The sequence below is a fragment of the Anolis carolinensis genome, chromosome 1 (genome assembly GCF_035594765.1).
Source record: "Anolis carolinensis isolate JA03-04 chromosome 1, rAnoCar3.1.pri, whole genome shotgun sequence".
Lineage (NCBI taxonomy): Eukaryota > Metazoa > Chordata > Lepidosauria > Squamata > Dactyloidae > Anolis > Anolis carolinensis.
Window position 1 is genome coordinate 312365112 of NC_085841.1, and position 14088 is coordinate 312379199.

Consider the following 14088-nt stretch of genomic DNA (forward strand, 5'->3'; position numbering starts at 1 on the left):
ACCATATTTATGTGCTTTAACTTATATTCCTAATAGTTACATTAAGCCTATTGATGGTGATGCAAGTGATTCTTTTAAGTCAATACTTCCAGCTCTGTGCCATCTGCATTTTGAAGCCCGGGGGTGGGGAATTCTCCTGTTTTTAATGAACATGTTGAACAGAATCAGACCCAGAACAGACTGTGGTAATATAACATATGTCCAACCCTTCTAATGTGATGCAAAATCATTCATAAGAATTTGTGTTTTATTTTTTCAGTTTTCATTTCAAGGTCTGTGACTCTAGAACCTTTCTTCAACATTAAATCATTTCTCACCCCAGATGAATTTTCATTTCAAAACCTTGGTAATTTGGGATACAGCCCAGGCTATTGCTCAGCAAATCTGGGGCAACAATGAACAATTTCTGACAAACAATGTACGATGCTTTTTATTGATTCAGAAGACACTGTTAGCCTTTCTCAGCTTTATCTGAAAGGATCAACTGTTCAAGTTGCTCTGATAGTTTCACACTTGAGATTAAAATGCAATTCTCTTGCCATTTGGCCATATGTAAATGTTGTTACATAAAGGGAGCCCCCGGTGGCACAGTGGATTAAACTGCTGAGCTGCTGAACTTGCTGACCGAAAGGTCGGCGGATTGAATCCTGGGAGCGGGGAGAACTCCCGCTGTTAGCCCCAGCTTCTGCCAACCTAGCAGTTTGAAAGCATGCAAATGTGAGTAGATCAATAGGTACCACTCCGGAGGGAAGGTAACGGCGCACCATGCAGTCATGCAGGCCACATGACATTAGAGGCGGCTACGGACAATGCCAGCAATTCAGCTTAGAAATGGAGATGAGCACCAACCCCCTGAGTTGGACACAACTAGACCTAATATCAAGGGGAAACATTTACCTTAAATGCTATTAGAACTTAGACACAATGAAAAAAAGAATAGGATAGGATAGAATAAAATAGAAAAGAGGAGGAGAGGAAAAGTCAGATGGATAATGGAAACATGTGGCTATTTTCGTTACACGGGAAGGCACAAATCAGTTCAAGCTTTTTGTCATGTTTAACAATTATCTTATTGTCAATAAGTTGAGACCACTCCGATCTGCATAGATTCGGAAACCATACTTTTAGATTCTAGGAGCAAACAGAAGAAGTTGGCCCTCTTTCTTAAGAACTGTTTCTGTATATGACATTACTCCAACCCGTGAGGGATCTCACTCTGTTACCTGTGTTATATTATCTTGACTCCATTCCAATCTGTATCCAAGTGTATTGTCCCTAAGCATTTCTTGAACTGCTGGTTCCCATTCCAAAATCAGGCAAGAGTCTCTGTGGATAATGTGTACATTTTGTGGAGTATTATTTGGAGCTGTAATGGAAAAAAAACCCAATATAATTAATATTGTGTTGTTAGAAAATAAAAAGGAGGAGGTGAGGGAAAATTACTCAACTGCAAGTCAAGCAATCAGCATAGCAATCAGATCTCCCATCTGCAATTTCCTTGTTTGTTCTAGGAATCTTTGCCTGGCCAAGGCATTCTTGTGGTCTTGGCTAGGTAAAGATTCTTACTTGCCTTGCAAGCTGGAAAACTGAAGAATAGCAATCTCGGTTAGGTATTTGTACAAAACTAGGGACAGCCTCGCATTATCTATTTGCTATGAGCAAACAATAAAAAGGAAATACATGCCTAACTTTTTAAAACTGTCGTGTGGGATTACATACACCTTGTATTTTCAATTTAATCAGAGGACCAATAGAGTTCTTTCACTGTAAATTTGTCTTTTTCTCTTCCAGAACTGCCTGATTTAAAGGAAAACACTTTTTCAATATATTTGGTGCCACACAACCTACTAGATTCTTACCTAATCCCAAGGTCTGAAAATTGACCCAGTCTGTAAAAGGGGAGCTGCCCATTTCATTGGTGCACTGAACCCGCACACTATAATTGGTTGAATGCTTTAAGCCCAGCAAAGCTCTATTGAAGGAGGGAACAGGGACAACTTCTGTAACCACTTCCTCTTCTGCCTGGGATTCAGCCACCTGTTGAAAAAGGGAAATAAAAAACAGATGAACACACAAACCAAATGCACTTTGATGAATTTAAAATAAAATTACTAATTTCTTTTATTAAATGGAAATCTTGTTGGGAATTGCATTCCCTTATATAAGCAGCTGTAGAATATCTTGATATACACAAAGACTAATTGTTACAAAGGATTTTCTAAAGCAAGCAGAATACTTTTCCATTTTAGCTGGAAAACTCTAGTCAGAGTGGACATAACCTTTTCATCAAATCTGAAAGCCCAGGGATTTGGAGTAAGAGTTATTCACCATATATTAAAAACTATTGTACCAAATACAAACTTCCATAGAATGAAAGCAATTCTGCTGAGGAACATGAATATATGGTAATTCCCTGTTCTATGCAATTAATCAATTTTATTTTAATTTCCTTCTTTCTTATAGTTGCCAAAAAGATTCAGCTAGAGACAGCAAAAACAATAACCCACATCTGTTCAACAATTTTATCATTTGCTCATGATAAAAAAAAATGGCTAAAACTAAAAAAAAAGGGAGGAGAATATATGATAGCACTCTTTTCTGTCCTTCACTGAAAACAAATCAAATCATCAACAAAAGCCTTAGTGACTAAATGTTATCTACATCTGTTAAGGAACAAATCTTTGTTTACTACAATGTTTAACTTGCTGTAAGGCAAAACTCCTCCCAGCCTGCTTTATTATCGTTTTTGTTTATTTAATTAGTACAAGCCATTGCTATGTACTTTGGGGGTGCGGTGCAACTATGGTTTTGAATAAAATCTATTTTAGTTACTTGTATTTTTGTATATTTGAATGCTTTAGAAAGGACTAAATAAAATTGGGTGCTTCTTGCTGATTTATGATTTGGCACACATTTGCTCACTTAGGTTCAAGGACAATCCGATTCAAATTTTTAAACTATTATTCTTAACAGAGTTGAAAATGCTAGGATGGAATTATTTTTCCTATCTGATATGAACATTAGTTTTGTTTCATTATTAACTTTAGTCAAAGCGATTCCATCAGTTTATAAACGGCTACAAATCTACAAAGCTATGAACAGGGACCACATTGCACTTTCAACTCTTGAAAAAGGGCTGTTTGTCTCAGGTCTAAAGAATGATAAACATTCAAACTCTGGTAGCTAGTGGCATGTGAGGCCTGCTGTGCAGAAATATGGGTCAACAGAACAATGGCACTTGAAAATTGTAATCAGAATACAGAGAAACCAAAATGCTGTGATTCTCAGATAAAGTGTTCTTTAATGAAATAATATTACTATGCAACACCTGGTCAAAAAATTTAGTTTGTTTGCCCTAGCCTGGGATAAAAGGGCTGTGTAACCTGTGAAAAATAGAACATTCAAACAGAATGGCCTCTGGATTGTTCTCACTATATTTCCCCCTTCAGTTCATTGACTGGGGAAAAAAAGGGGTTGTGGGAAGAGTTTGGAACTTAGACAGATTAGCATTGTATGGTGACAGGCGGACGTGCAGACCAGGAAAAATAGGCTGTACAAAGCTCAGCATTCCACTATGTGGAAGGAAATTCATTCCGGCATGTCAAGGGTTCCAGGAGCAGAAACACGAAAGAAGGCTAAAGCTGCTGCATGAGGAAAGTCATGATAAATGTTAACATTTCAAGGCATCATTTATTTTATGGAAGAAATAGCCAAAAGCCTCTCCTGCATCTTCACTGAAACAGAAGTAGGACAACTGCCGCATCACGAGTGCTTTTTAAATAGCAGAACTGGACTTCCAATAAGCTTCCTTGAATGAAACTAGGCGTAAAAACAAGCCATATCCTCTTGATACACCTTGCTTTAAAGATCTATTGAAGTTTGTGTGGCTGTATCATTAAAAACCTGTGCGTGGTGGCAAATTCTGCCACAGTGGTGGTCCTACAACATTCAGAAAGATAGGCACATGATGTTCCCAAGTGAAGGTCCGCTATTTTCTATTGCCACAGCATTGGTCAAGTATAAACTGAAACAGCCACTGGATTCACAGAAGTTGACCATCTGTTGTTTTATACATTAACAGTTAAAACCAGAATTTTATAGTGGGGCTGGTGAGTTATAGGTGTCATATGCCTCCATCATTATACCCACACAATACCTTGATAGGTCTACTCTGCACTATTCAAATTTCCGTATTGTCTTCAAAAGTTGACCCATGCAGGAAACATTAAGAGTAGTGGAGCTTGAACATAACTAGGCTCAGTACATGGGTAACTCAGATAAAGCCAATTCCAAGGTCTGTGCCTAAGCAAGTCAAATTCACTTATGCCCACTACTGCCACCCCAATAAATTTTCAATCTAGACATCAGGGCAACCCTATCTAACATTTCCCCCCAAAAAATTTCCCTGCCCAAAACAGTTACCTGATTATGTATACTGGGGCTAACTGGAACAGTAGTTTAAAGCATCTGGAAAGTACTAGGTTGCTTACCAAATTGTTAGATTTGACTATATAGGGTAGCAATAATGTGTTACAAACCTGTACGGTACAAGAAAGAAGTGGAGAAAGCCCGTCGAATCCTGGTAGCCAAATTACATTGGCATTGTTGCTGGTGATCTGAGTTACTGTCACATTGAGAGGTGGAAAGGGGAGAACTGAAATAGAATGAATGGAAACTGTTTGGCATGTGCACAATTGAGAAGGTATTAATATAAAACTGAGCAGACGCTATAAAGGGGAAAACTGGATTAGATCACTGAGGGCTGCTAATTTTGTAAACAGAAGTGATTTACTCATGACATTCTGAATCCAAATTAACATTTACTAACTTGTTATTTTTATTCAGAATACGGATACACAGATACAGAAAACACAGAACATTTGTTAAAAACACTTCAAAAATTCTGCTACAATCTGTGAAATGGTATTTGAAGTTTCTTAAACTTTCAAATAATGGCATATCTCTTTTTATGGTGGGACTTACATAGCAGCATTAACTTCAGTTTACTCCCATTTATTTAAACGTTGGAACAATAAATGCTTTTCAAAACAACAGTGAATTTGGAAAAGTTTGTTCTGATTTAATATAATAAACTCATGGGAAATAAACTCCCAAATAGCTCTAACATTTTATAGTCATTTCAGTGAAACAACCATTAATTAAAAAGGGAATACTTCATAAAGTCAGTGTGTAATGAAAGGGCAGATTTCAAATGAAATGAAGTCATAGTTTGACTTTATCTCATAACGAAACAACATGCTTGAAAGACACAAAAAAGCACAAGTTATTGCCAAAACACCTTTGATGATGCATTATTGAGTGATAGCTATCATGGAATAGTGGTTTAAATGCTTGACTAAGACTCTGGGAGACCAGAGTCTGAATCTCCACCCCGCCAGGAAACTTCATTGAGTGGTCTTGGGCAAATAACAATCTGTCAGTTTTAGAGAACGGCAATGGCAAAACTCCTCTTGTCAAGGAAAGTCTATGGTAGGGTCACCATAATTTGGAGTTGAAGGCACACAAATAACAGCAATACTGTCAAAATAAAAATGTGTGAATTTATGGGGGTGGTGAAGGGGGGAGCTATAGATCATCTCTGCACTCAAAGTATATTTGTGTAGAGATTCTACTGAGATTGGGCTGCCACTGTTCTATGTTGGACACACGGGATTTGCACATTGGGAAGAAAAAAAAATCTATTTTCTATTTAAGAGCTACACACAATGTCTCGTCTTTTTATTTTTATTAGTATCAATGCTGTCATTTCAGACATTTTGCTTTCACCTTCTGCTGGCTCACTTTCTGATAATTTACTCCAGTTCTTCTCCCTCCATGTGTTTTCTCCCATCCTGCCCTTTAACTACTCTCATCATCTCCTGTTCCTACTCAGAAACTCCATTTATGCAGCCACTGACTCTGGAACTATCTTCTACTGCCTGCCTAGCAAAGCTCATGATATCAGCTCCAGAAAAGACCACAAACAACACGACAGAATTCTGTCATTTGAATTCTGTTGTCTTTTGAATCTTCATTTATTCATATTTTAAATTGTCAGAACACACAAAACTTGCAAAAATAGACCAGTGGTCTACTGCCATAAGCCCACTTCAATTACCCTATTTATTCAGCAGGTCAGATCATACGAAGAGCCAAATAGCCTGGACCTGAACTGACTAGGGCTTTAAAGGTCATAACCAGCACTTTGAATTGTTCCCACTAACAGACTGGTAGCCACTGGAGCTGCTGCAAAAGGTGGGTTATCCGCTCCCTGTAGCCAGTCCCAGTGAGCAACCCTGCTGCAGCTCTTTGAACCAGCTGAAGTTTCCAAGCACTCCTCAGAGGCAGCCCCACGTAGAGCTCATTACAGTAATCCAGACAGGATGTAAGTAAGGTGTGTACCACAATGGCCAGATCTGGCTTCCCAAGTAATAGGTGTAGTTGGCGCACAAGTTTAATTGTGTAAAGACTCTACCGACCACCTCCGACACCTGGGCCTCCAGATTTAGTACCAAGTCCAGGAGGACCCCAAACTGTGAACCTGTGTCTTCAGAGGGAGTGTGACCCCATCCAGCACAAGATGGATCCCTATTCCCTGATCTGACCAGGTGTACCTCTGTCTTGTCTGCATTAAGTTTCAATTTGTTTGCCCACATCCAGTCCATTACTGATGACAAATACTGGTTTAGGGTCAGGACAGCTTCTTTTAGTAAGCTGTAGCAGATTTGGGTGTCATAGGTGGCACCGAATTCCAAAACTCTGGATGACTGGTCCCAGCGGTTTCATGTATATGTTAAATAGCATCAGGGGCAAAACAGAACCCTGAAGAACTCCACAGGAAAACAGCCAGGGGTTCGAACAGGAGTCCCCCAGCATCACTTTCTGGGTGTGGCCCTAAGATTGTCAAGGTGCTGAATTCTGCACCAGATACTAGATTCTGTACAATAAAAAGCTAGTCTTTCAAATAAATGGAATTCTTACAAAAACAATGTACTCAAGAATTACTTGTATTTTGCATGCTGGGTAATACAACCAATCAACTCAAATTTGGCAACAATTTCTCCTAGAAGAAAGAACCTGTGAATTCCTCATGGTCAGCAATTTCTTGGGATAGCAGGAATATGATATCAACAATTGTAAAATGAGAGTTTATAATTGCACGCTTTAATGGAAGGTTTGTGGGCTGTAAATCACGTAAGTCTATTCCATTCCTTAAGTATAATCACATGAAATGTAGATTGGTTTCCTCCTCTTCACTATCTAAAGAGAGACTAGTGCATAGGAGGAAAAGAGGTGGTTGGGGGAGGTTTTCTGGTTTAAAAAATATTCTCATTTAATCACTGCAGAATTCATCATTGGCCACCCTCCTTTCACAAACAACTCAGACACACGTTTCAAGGAAAATCTGTTATCTTTTGCCACACTCCTTTCTTGAGCCACTTGTGGGGGTTTTTTCATCCCCAATGTCGCTGCAGAGAAATGGGCATGCATACCAAACACTGAGCTCAGTATATTATTTCAGTTGCTGTGAGCATGAAGCAAGCTCTGTTGGAAAGCAGCTCAGAAGTTCTGTATGCGTGTTGGAGCGGGGGAGAAGGAGAAAAACAGACACTATTTTAGCTTAGCTCTTCCTTGCTTTCTGCGTGCCTCCCACATGTCAGAGCACCTTCCTCCTCCACATGTTTCCTTCTTGGAAAGACAGGAAAGATGTTCTCACCTTTAATATGCACAGTAGCTGTCCGAGATGAAGACAGCCCTCTTATGTTGTGGGCTTCGCAGGAGAAAACTGTGCTTTGATTGATACCTGGAGATGAGCCAGGAAAAAAGAAAAGGGAAGTTTTGAAGTAGAGAGGAGCACAAAAACCTGCTATATAACCCCCCTCCCTTCAACCTCAAGCTGAATTTCAATTATACTTGACACAGAGCTCAGAGTCTATATATGCAACTTTGGGGGCTGAAATCGAAGCGGATCAAAATCACAAGGATTTGTATGTAATTAACAAGTCAATTGATTTTCTTTTTATAAAACAGGAAGAATGTTAGCACAGAAGAGTTCATGGCAAGGCTCATTCTGCAATATATGAAAAAGGAGATGGGGGAGGACTGTGTGATGCAGACACAAAGTGTGTTTGAGTCTTAGCTTTCTCATTGTTGTGTTGTCTTGATAGTCCTTGGCTGGACTTGCCACCATTGTTTGTGGCATTCATGTCAAGGCTTGTGTACACTCTTTTAGTGCATTTGTGCAATGCCTGCAACAATAGAGCTACAGACCTGACCAGGATTTACAGCCATTGCGGAATTAAACTTGTGACTTTTTTAAAAAGTCAGCAAGCCTCTCTATGTCCAGAAAGTAATGATAAATGAATGTGTAGCAGCTTGACTAATAAATATAATATTCTGGAAAACTAAACTATAACTTGATGATGTGTGTGAATACTAAATCAAGTGTTTACGACTCAGTTGTAGTAAGTGCTCCCTGTAAGCACCTACACTCAGAACAGGAGAGAAGATTTTATCAAGGGCAGGCTAATAGCGCACTCAAGGGAAGGAATCACCATCATTGGCACTTAACAAATCCTCATTGAAGCTTTACAACTTTTGTTGGAGAAAATGTGTAATGACTGGCCTAAGTGTCTGAGTACATGCAATGACTTTCTGATTATTGACATAGCCATCTGGTTGGAGCAATAAAAGAAGCAGAACTAGAACTTGCCAGCAGCATTACTTTTTCACCATCAATCTTTGCCAAAACCGGCAGTTACATTGGTATCCCAAGGGGTAGATTTCCTCTCACTACCCTAGAATCAGATTCCTCCATGCTGTAGATTCACTGGACTGTTAAGTCTCTTGCTGGTTGGATAAAGAATATATCAGATAAGAAACAGAGTACTGTCAGCCCTCTGCATTTGGTTGTGTGGGGACACAGAACGCTTGTGAAAGTGAGAAACTGCAAATAAATTGCTATTTTATTATCTGAGAGATCACCTCTATTGGAATTTTTAGGTCTTCCAGTACAATTCTATAACACTGGCCAACACACATTTTGGTGCCTCAAATGTTAATCTCGTTTCTGGGTATATTTGACCTACCGATTCCAAAAATGGCACCAGTTTTCCCCTATCAGCTTGGTTTTTGAGATACAGAACATATGCAAGATACCAGTTACCCATAGAAAACCATGATAACCATATATAAGGAACTAGAGCTGATGAGGTCTATTCAATGCAATGTTCTGAATCAGCACCCCAAATACCTCAGGAACAGGCCTAAAACCAAGACACCACAATATTTTTTGTTGGGCTGCATAATCAACTTCTGATGGAAGTTGACCCTGGAGAACCTAGACATTCATAGAAAGATGTCCTCTTACAAACATGCCTAGAGGAAAGTAACTATAGAATCAGACTAGAGGGCCTAGATTTTCTTATAGAGAGCATTTTAAATCAAATCAATGAATAATCAAATATACAGAAGTCAGAATCGCAAATGTAGAGGGATGACTGTACTGTATCAGCTCCACCAACAAGATGCTCAAGCATTTTGGCTTCTTAGTCCAGAATCTGGAGTGTTCTTGAAACACAAACTGAGCAATATCGGTTCATATGCTGGAACTTCTAATCAACCTTGAAATACCAGACCTTCTTCCAAACAAAGCAGTGGTAACAAGTAACCCACATGTGAGGCTTCTGATAAGCAGCAATTTGCCAGGGCATTAGTATAGTTATTTATTATAGGATTAAATAAGATTGTGAAGGCTACTTGACCAGAAGAAGTATGCTTATCAAAATGTTTACTTTGCCCTTTAGCACACAGTGATAAGGGAAGAGGCCTCTGGATATAGCTTAATGAGTTATTTCCTCCTCAGTCAGCATTATTGACATTCTGCTCACAGGAAGTGGAGAACTATTGTTTGCTGAAAGAGGTAGGTTCTTAAAATGGGCTCAGCCCTGTTAAACTTGGAATAATCTGAAAATTTATTTTTTTCCAGGTAATCACTTGTAATTTTGTTTGGAAAAAGATAAAAACAACTACAAAAATACAGTTACTTAAAATGAGAAGTTGGATGTGTTTACTGAAAGAAACTCAGAAAATTATTCTCATATTTCAAAATATAACTCTAACTTGAGCAGGCAAATGAATCAATATAATGTACACTTTGGGTACATCTATACTGTAGAAGTAACACAGTTTGACACCACTTTAACTGTCATGGTTCAATGCTATGGAATTCTGTGAGCTGCAATTTGGTGAAGCGCCAGCACTCTTTGGCAGGGAAGGCTAAAGACCTTGTAAAACCATAACTACCACGATCCTTGTCTAGACTTTAGCTGGCTCCACAATAGACTAGAATTCAAAACTAGCTGAGTCTGTATTGGTACACTGTTAAAGGTTTGTATAATTTTCATTTGAACATGCAGATGATTAGAAAGAGTTGACAGCAAGATACATTTGAAAATTTATCATAAAATAATAATAATAATAATAATAATAATAATAATAATTATTATTATTATTATTATTATTATTATAGTTGTATTTCTTGCCTGCCTCTCCTCATGGCTCATGGCGGGTTACAGCATTAATAAAACATAAACAAGCACGCAATCATTTTTAAACACTTTGTAAAATATATATATTAAAACATATTTCCATAAAATACATATTAAAATAAACAAAACAAAAATTAGGCATAAAATGCAAGTTTAAAATTCATCATTAAAACTCTCTGGGTAGGACTGCCAGAATAGATAGGTCTTTATTTGTATCTTAAATTCTCTCAGGAGTGATATATTTAACTGACAACATATCAAAAATACAAAAGTACTATTATTATTATTATTTTAAAATTGTGATAATGCTGAACATATTTTCAAGGTGCAAGCAGAAAAATCCAGTTTCTGCTCTAAAAAAGAAGCAATCTACATTCTGAATGTGAAGCTGCTGACTTCTTACAATTTTGGATGCACCTCATTTTCTTCCTGGCTTACTGTTATATTCTCTGAACATTTTGATACTCTCCTGCTGAAGCAAGCTATTTTTAAAAAATTAATATGTGTCATAGTTTTTGCTTGCTCAGGAAAGGTTCCACAGTGAAAGCATACATGGGCTCACCCTCTTCTCTTCAGATACAAGAACCAATGTGCAAAGCCAAGGGAATACAAGAGAGAGAGAGTGGGAAACAGATTCCAGCACAAGGAATTTTAATCCTTCTCAGAATTTGAGCAAAATAGCCATAAAATAAAGCACAGGCAGCTCAGAGCTTTCTAGCTATGTGCACCTCAATCTGGAAAGTCTTGGTCTTATATGAATCCTGTTTGGCAGTCTACAAAGCTACCAATTTTCATTTTGTTTAGGATATTATGAGACAGAAACATTTGCTGGGAAACAGTGTATTTCCTCCATAAACCAAATCCTGATTCTTCTGGGGAAAACCTTTACTCTCTTCTTTGTAACACTGGAATTTATTTCAGAAGAGAAGGAATTAATTACTCCCCCCTCTTCTGAACTCACTTCCAGTGTTACAAAGGAGAGTTAGTTGCTGGCTGCTGTGCCACTCAGCAACACCAGTTCTAAACACATTTTGGCCCATCTCTAGCAACATCCTACACACAAACAAGGTTATGACTACATCTTCTTGTATTATTTTCTTTTAAAAACACTTTTCAGTAGATACCTGAGTTCCATAGAAACTCCTGAGAGAGATATCTATCTTCAGGGACTGATATTGTATACTGAGTGCTGTACTTACTTTGGGACACAGTCTCAGATAACATCAGCAGTATGCAACTTTTTCTTTAACAGCAGTCCTTCCTGGTGGTTTTATGTTTCCTATGAGGAAGCCTTACCTGACACATTTAAAGTGGAGGGGGAAACATCTGAAGGCCCTATTCTGGAATCACCCATCCACCAGACAATTGTAACTGGTTCAGGTGGGCCAGCAGCAGCACAGACCATATGAAAAGGTGTATTCGGGACAACAGACAAATCTTCCGGCTCAACAGTGAAGTAAGGAACACCTATAAGAACAAAGCATAACCTTAGCAGTGGGAAAGTGTTCATTTAAACCACCTGGAGTTTTTCCTTCTTTTATAATAGTTTCATATTGTACAGAAGGCTGGTTGCCAGGGCTTTCAACAACATATCAAGACCCGGATCTTATTCAACTTATGGTATATTTATATCTTTTCTATGGAATAAAAGCACAGGTTAGCTGAATTGAAGTCTCAGTTACTAAAGAAGAGAATATAATAATATGAAAGGTGGAGGGCAGAGGAACAGGAAAGTTTATTTCTATAGATTTTCTGATCAGGGTTCGCTGACTCTTGGAGCCTGGCCCTCTTTTTTGTGGTCCTCAGGTACATAGGAGAGAAATTTCAGAGTGAGAGTGCTGACTTGAAATGAACACAAACTGAGTATCCCTTTTATTTTTATAACTTGGGGACTGCATGTACTATAACTCCCACATGATAAAATCAGCATCTGGAAAACTATGCAAAACCAAGCTAGGAAGCTTCATTTCCAGCTCAAATAAGCACTTGAACAACATTCATTATATAATTCCCATATGTTGTTAAAAACAATACCTGCAAAGTGTTAAAAACGAACAGGCCAAATTTCCTTTTCTTATTTTAATGTAGAACTTGGAGAACTTTATTTCTAAACGAAAAAACAAAAACAAAAAAACATTTCCCTACTTGTTACACTTGGTAGGTTTTTTTGTTTTGTTAAATGGATGTCTCTGAAGTCCCTTCCACACAGTTGTATAAAATCCCACATTATCTATTTTGAACTGGGTTCTATGGCAGTGTGGAAAGGCCCTGAGCAGCCATGCTTGATGTTTAATGTATTGTGCCTGATGACATGATCATGCTCTGTGATATCACTAGGAGCTACCCCTTAGCTGTCCCTAGATCTCAGGTTTTGACCTTGAAATGGAATAGAGGAATACCTAACTAAGGTTCTAATGGATTTTTAAATTCAACACAGCCACTGGAGCTATATGTTAAAAACATTTTTGTTAAAAAATAGGGAAAGTGTTTCACACCATTCCTTTACTGTTGTACTGTGTAAATCATATTATTAAATGCTTGTACACATTTACTATGTGGTGATATACATATCTATAGATCTGAGAAACAGCAAGACCAATATATTCATTAGTGTTATGGCACAAGTCTAGGGTTTAAACTCTGAGGCGTTCATGAAGGCTTCTTGCCAAACAAAAGGAGAAGCATCTTTAATCAAGGTCAGGTGGCTGGAGCCAGTTTAAAAAACAGCTCTGGCCCATGGTTTGTGCTGGAAACAACTGCAACTCTGCTTCATATTCCTGCAACTGTGACTTTGGATTGGCAAATACCTCCAGTGACTTCTTGAATCTTGGACTGACTGACTATCCTGTTGGCTCTCAAATTTGATACTGGCTTGACTTGTCTCTTGCGTATTCCCTTACACACAAATTCTTCCAGACAAGTGCATCTCCTATATCTCTATTTGATTTACTGTCCTGTCTTATATGCACATAAAGCTTGGCTGTACTTCCTCCCCCGTAACTGCTTGGGAGATACTGAAACTAATTCAGGACAATCAGTAGAACAGATACTAATATCCCAGTAATAGTTCCTAAGAAATGTTCCCAAAACACAAGATGCCTAACTCTTGAAGACATTAGCTGTTAATATGAAATGGGACAATAATTATATACTCTTTGGAAACCTTCCCCTTGGGACTTTAGCTGTATATTTAAAATGCATTTAAAATGCTAAGCATAATAAATAAGTTAACAATGAAATAATAGAGAAGGAGAGTTTGTCCTAAATTATTTTTCTACAATCTGTGGGAAAGAGGACTTCTGCTACATACTGTGATATCAACAGGGTTTTTTACAATCAGGATGGAGGCAGGGAATTATTCCATAGCTACAGCTTGAAAATCATAGAAAATGTAACTATATGCCATACTAGTTGTGCCCAGCCATGCGGTGCTGTGGCGAAGTATGGTGGTATGGGAAATAAAGTATTGAGGAATTGGTGGTAGTTAAGGTAAAGGGTAAAGGTTTTCCCTAATATTAAGTTCAGTCGTGTCTGACTC

General features: G+C 38.2%; 1 protein-coding gene across 2 annotated transcripts in view; it reads right to left on the reverse strand.

Moving 5' to 3' along the window:
• The window catches only part of tyro3 (TYRO3 protein tyrosine kinase), an 83317-nt gene that overhangs the window by 37919 nt on the left and 31310 nt on the right, over positions 1-14088 (reverse strand). For both annotated transcript variants that reach the window (XM_008104326.3, XM_008104332.3), the window contains exons 4-8: positions 11847-12017; positions 7718-7804; positions 4539-4654; positions 1860-2037; positions 1224-1366 (exon numbers count right to left, since the gene is read on the reverse strand). In XM_008104326.3, coding sequence (XP_008102533.1) covers positions 1224-1366; positions 1860-2037; positions 4539-4654; positions 7718-7804; positions 11847-12017 — 695 coding nt within the window. The remainder of the gene's footprint in view (positions 1-1223; positions 1367-1859; positions 2038-4538; positions 4655-7717; positions 7805-11846; positions 12018-14088) is intronic.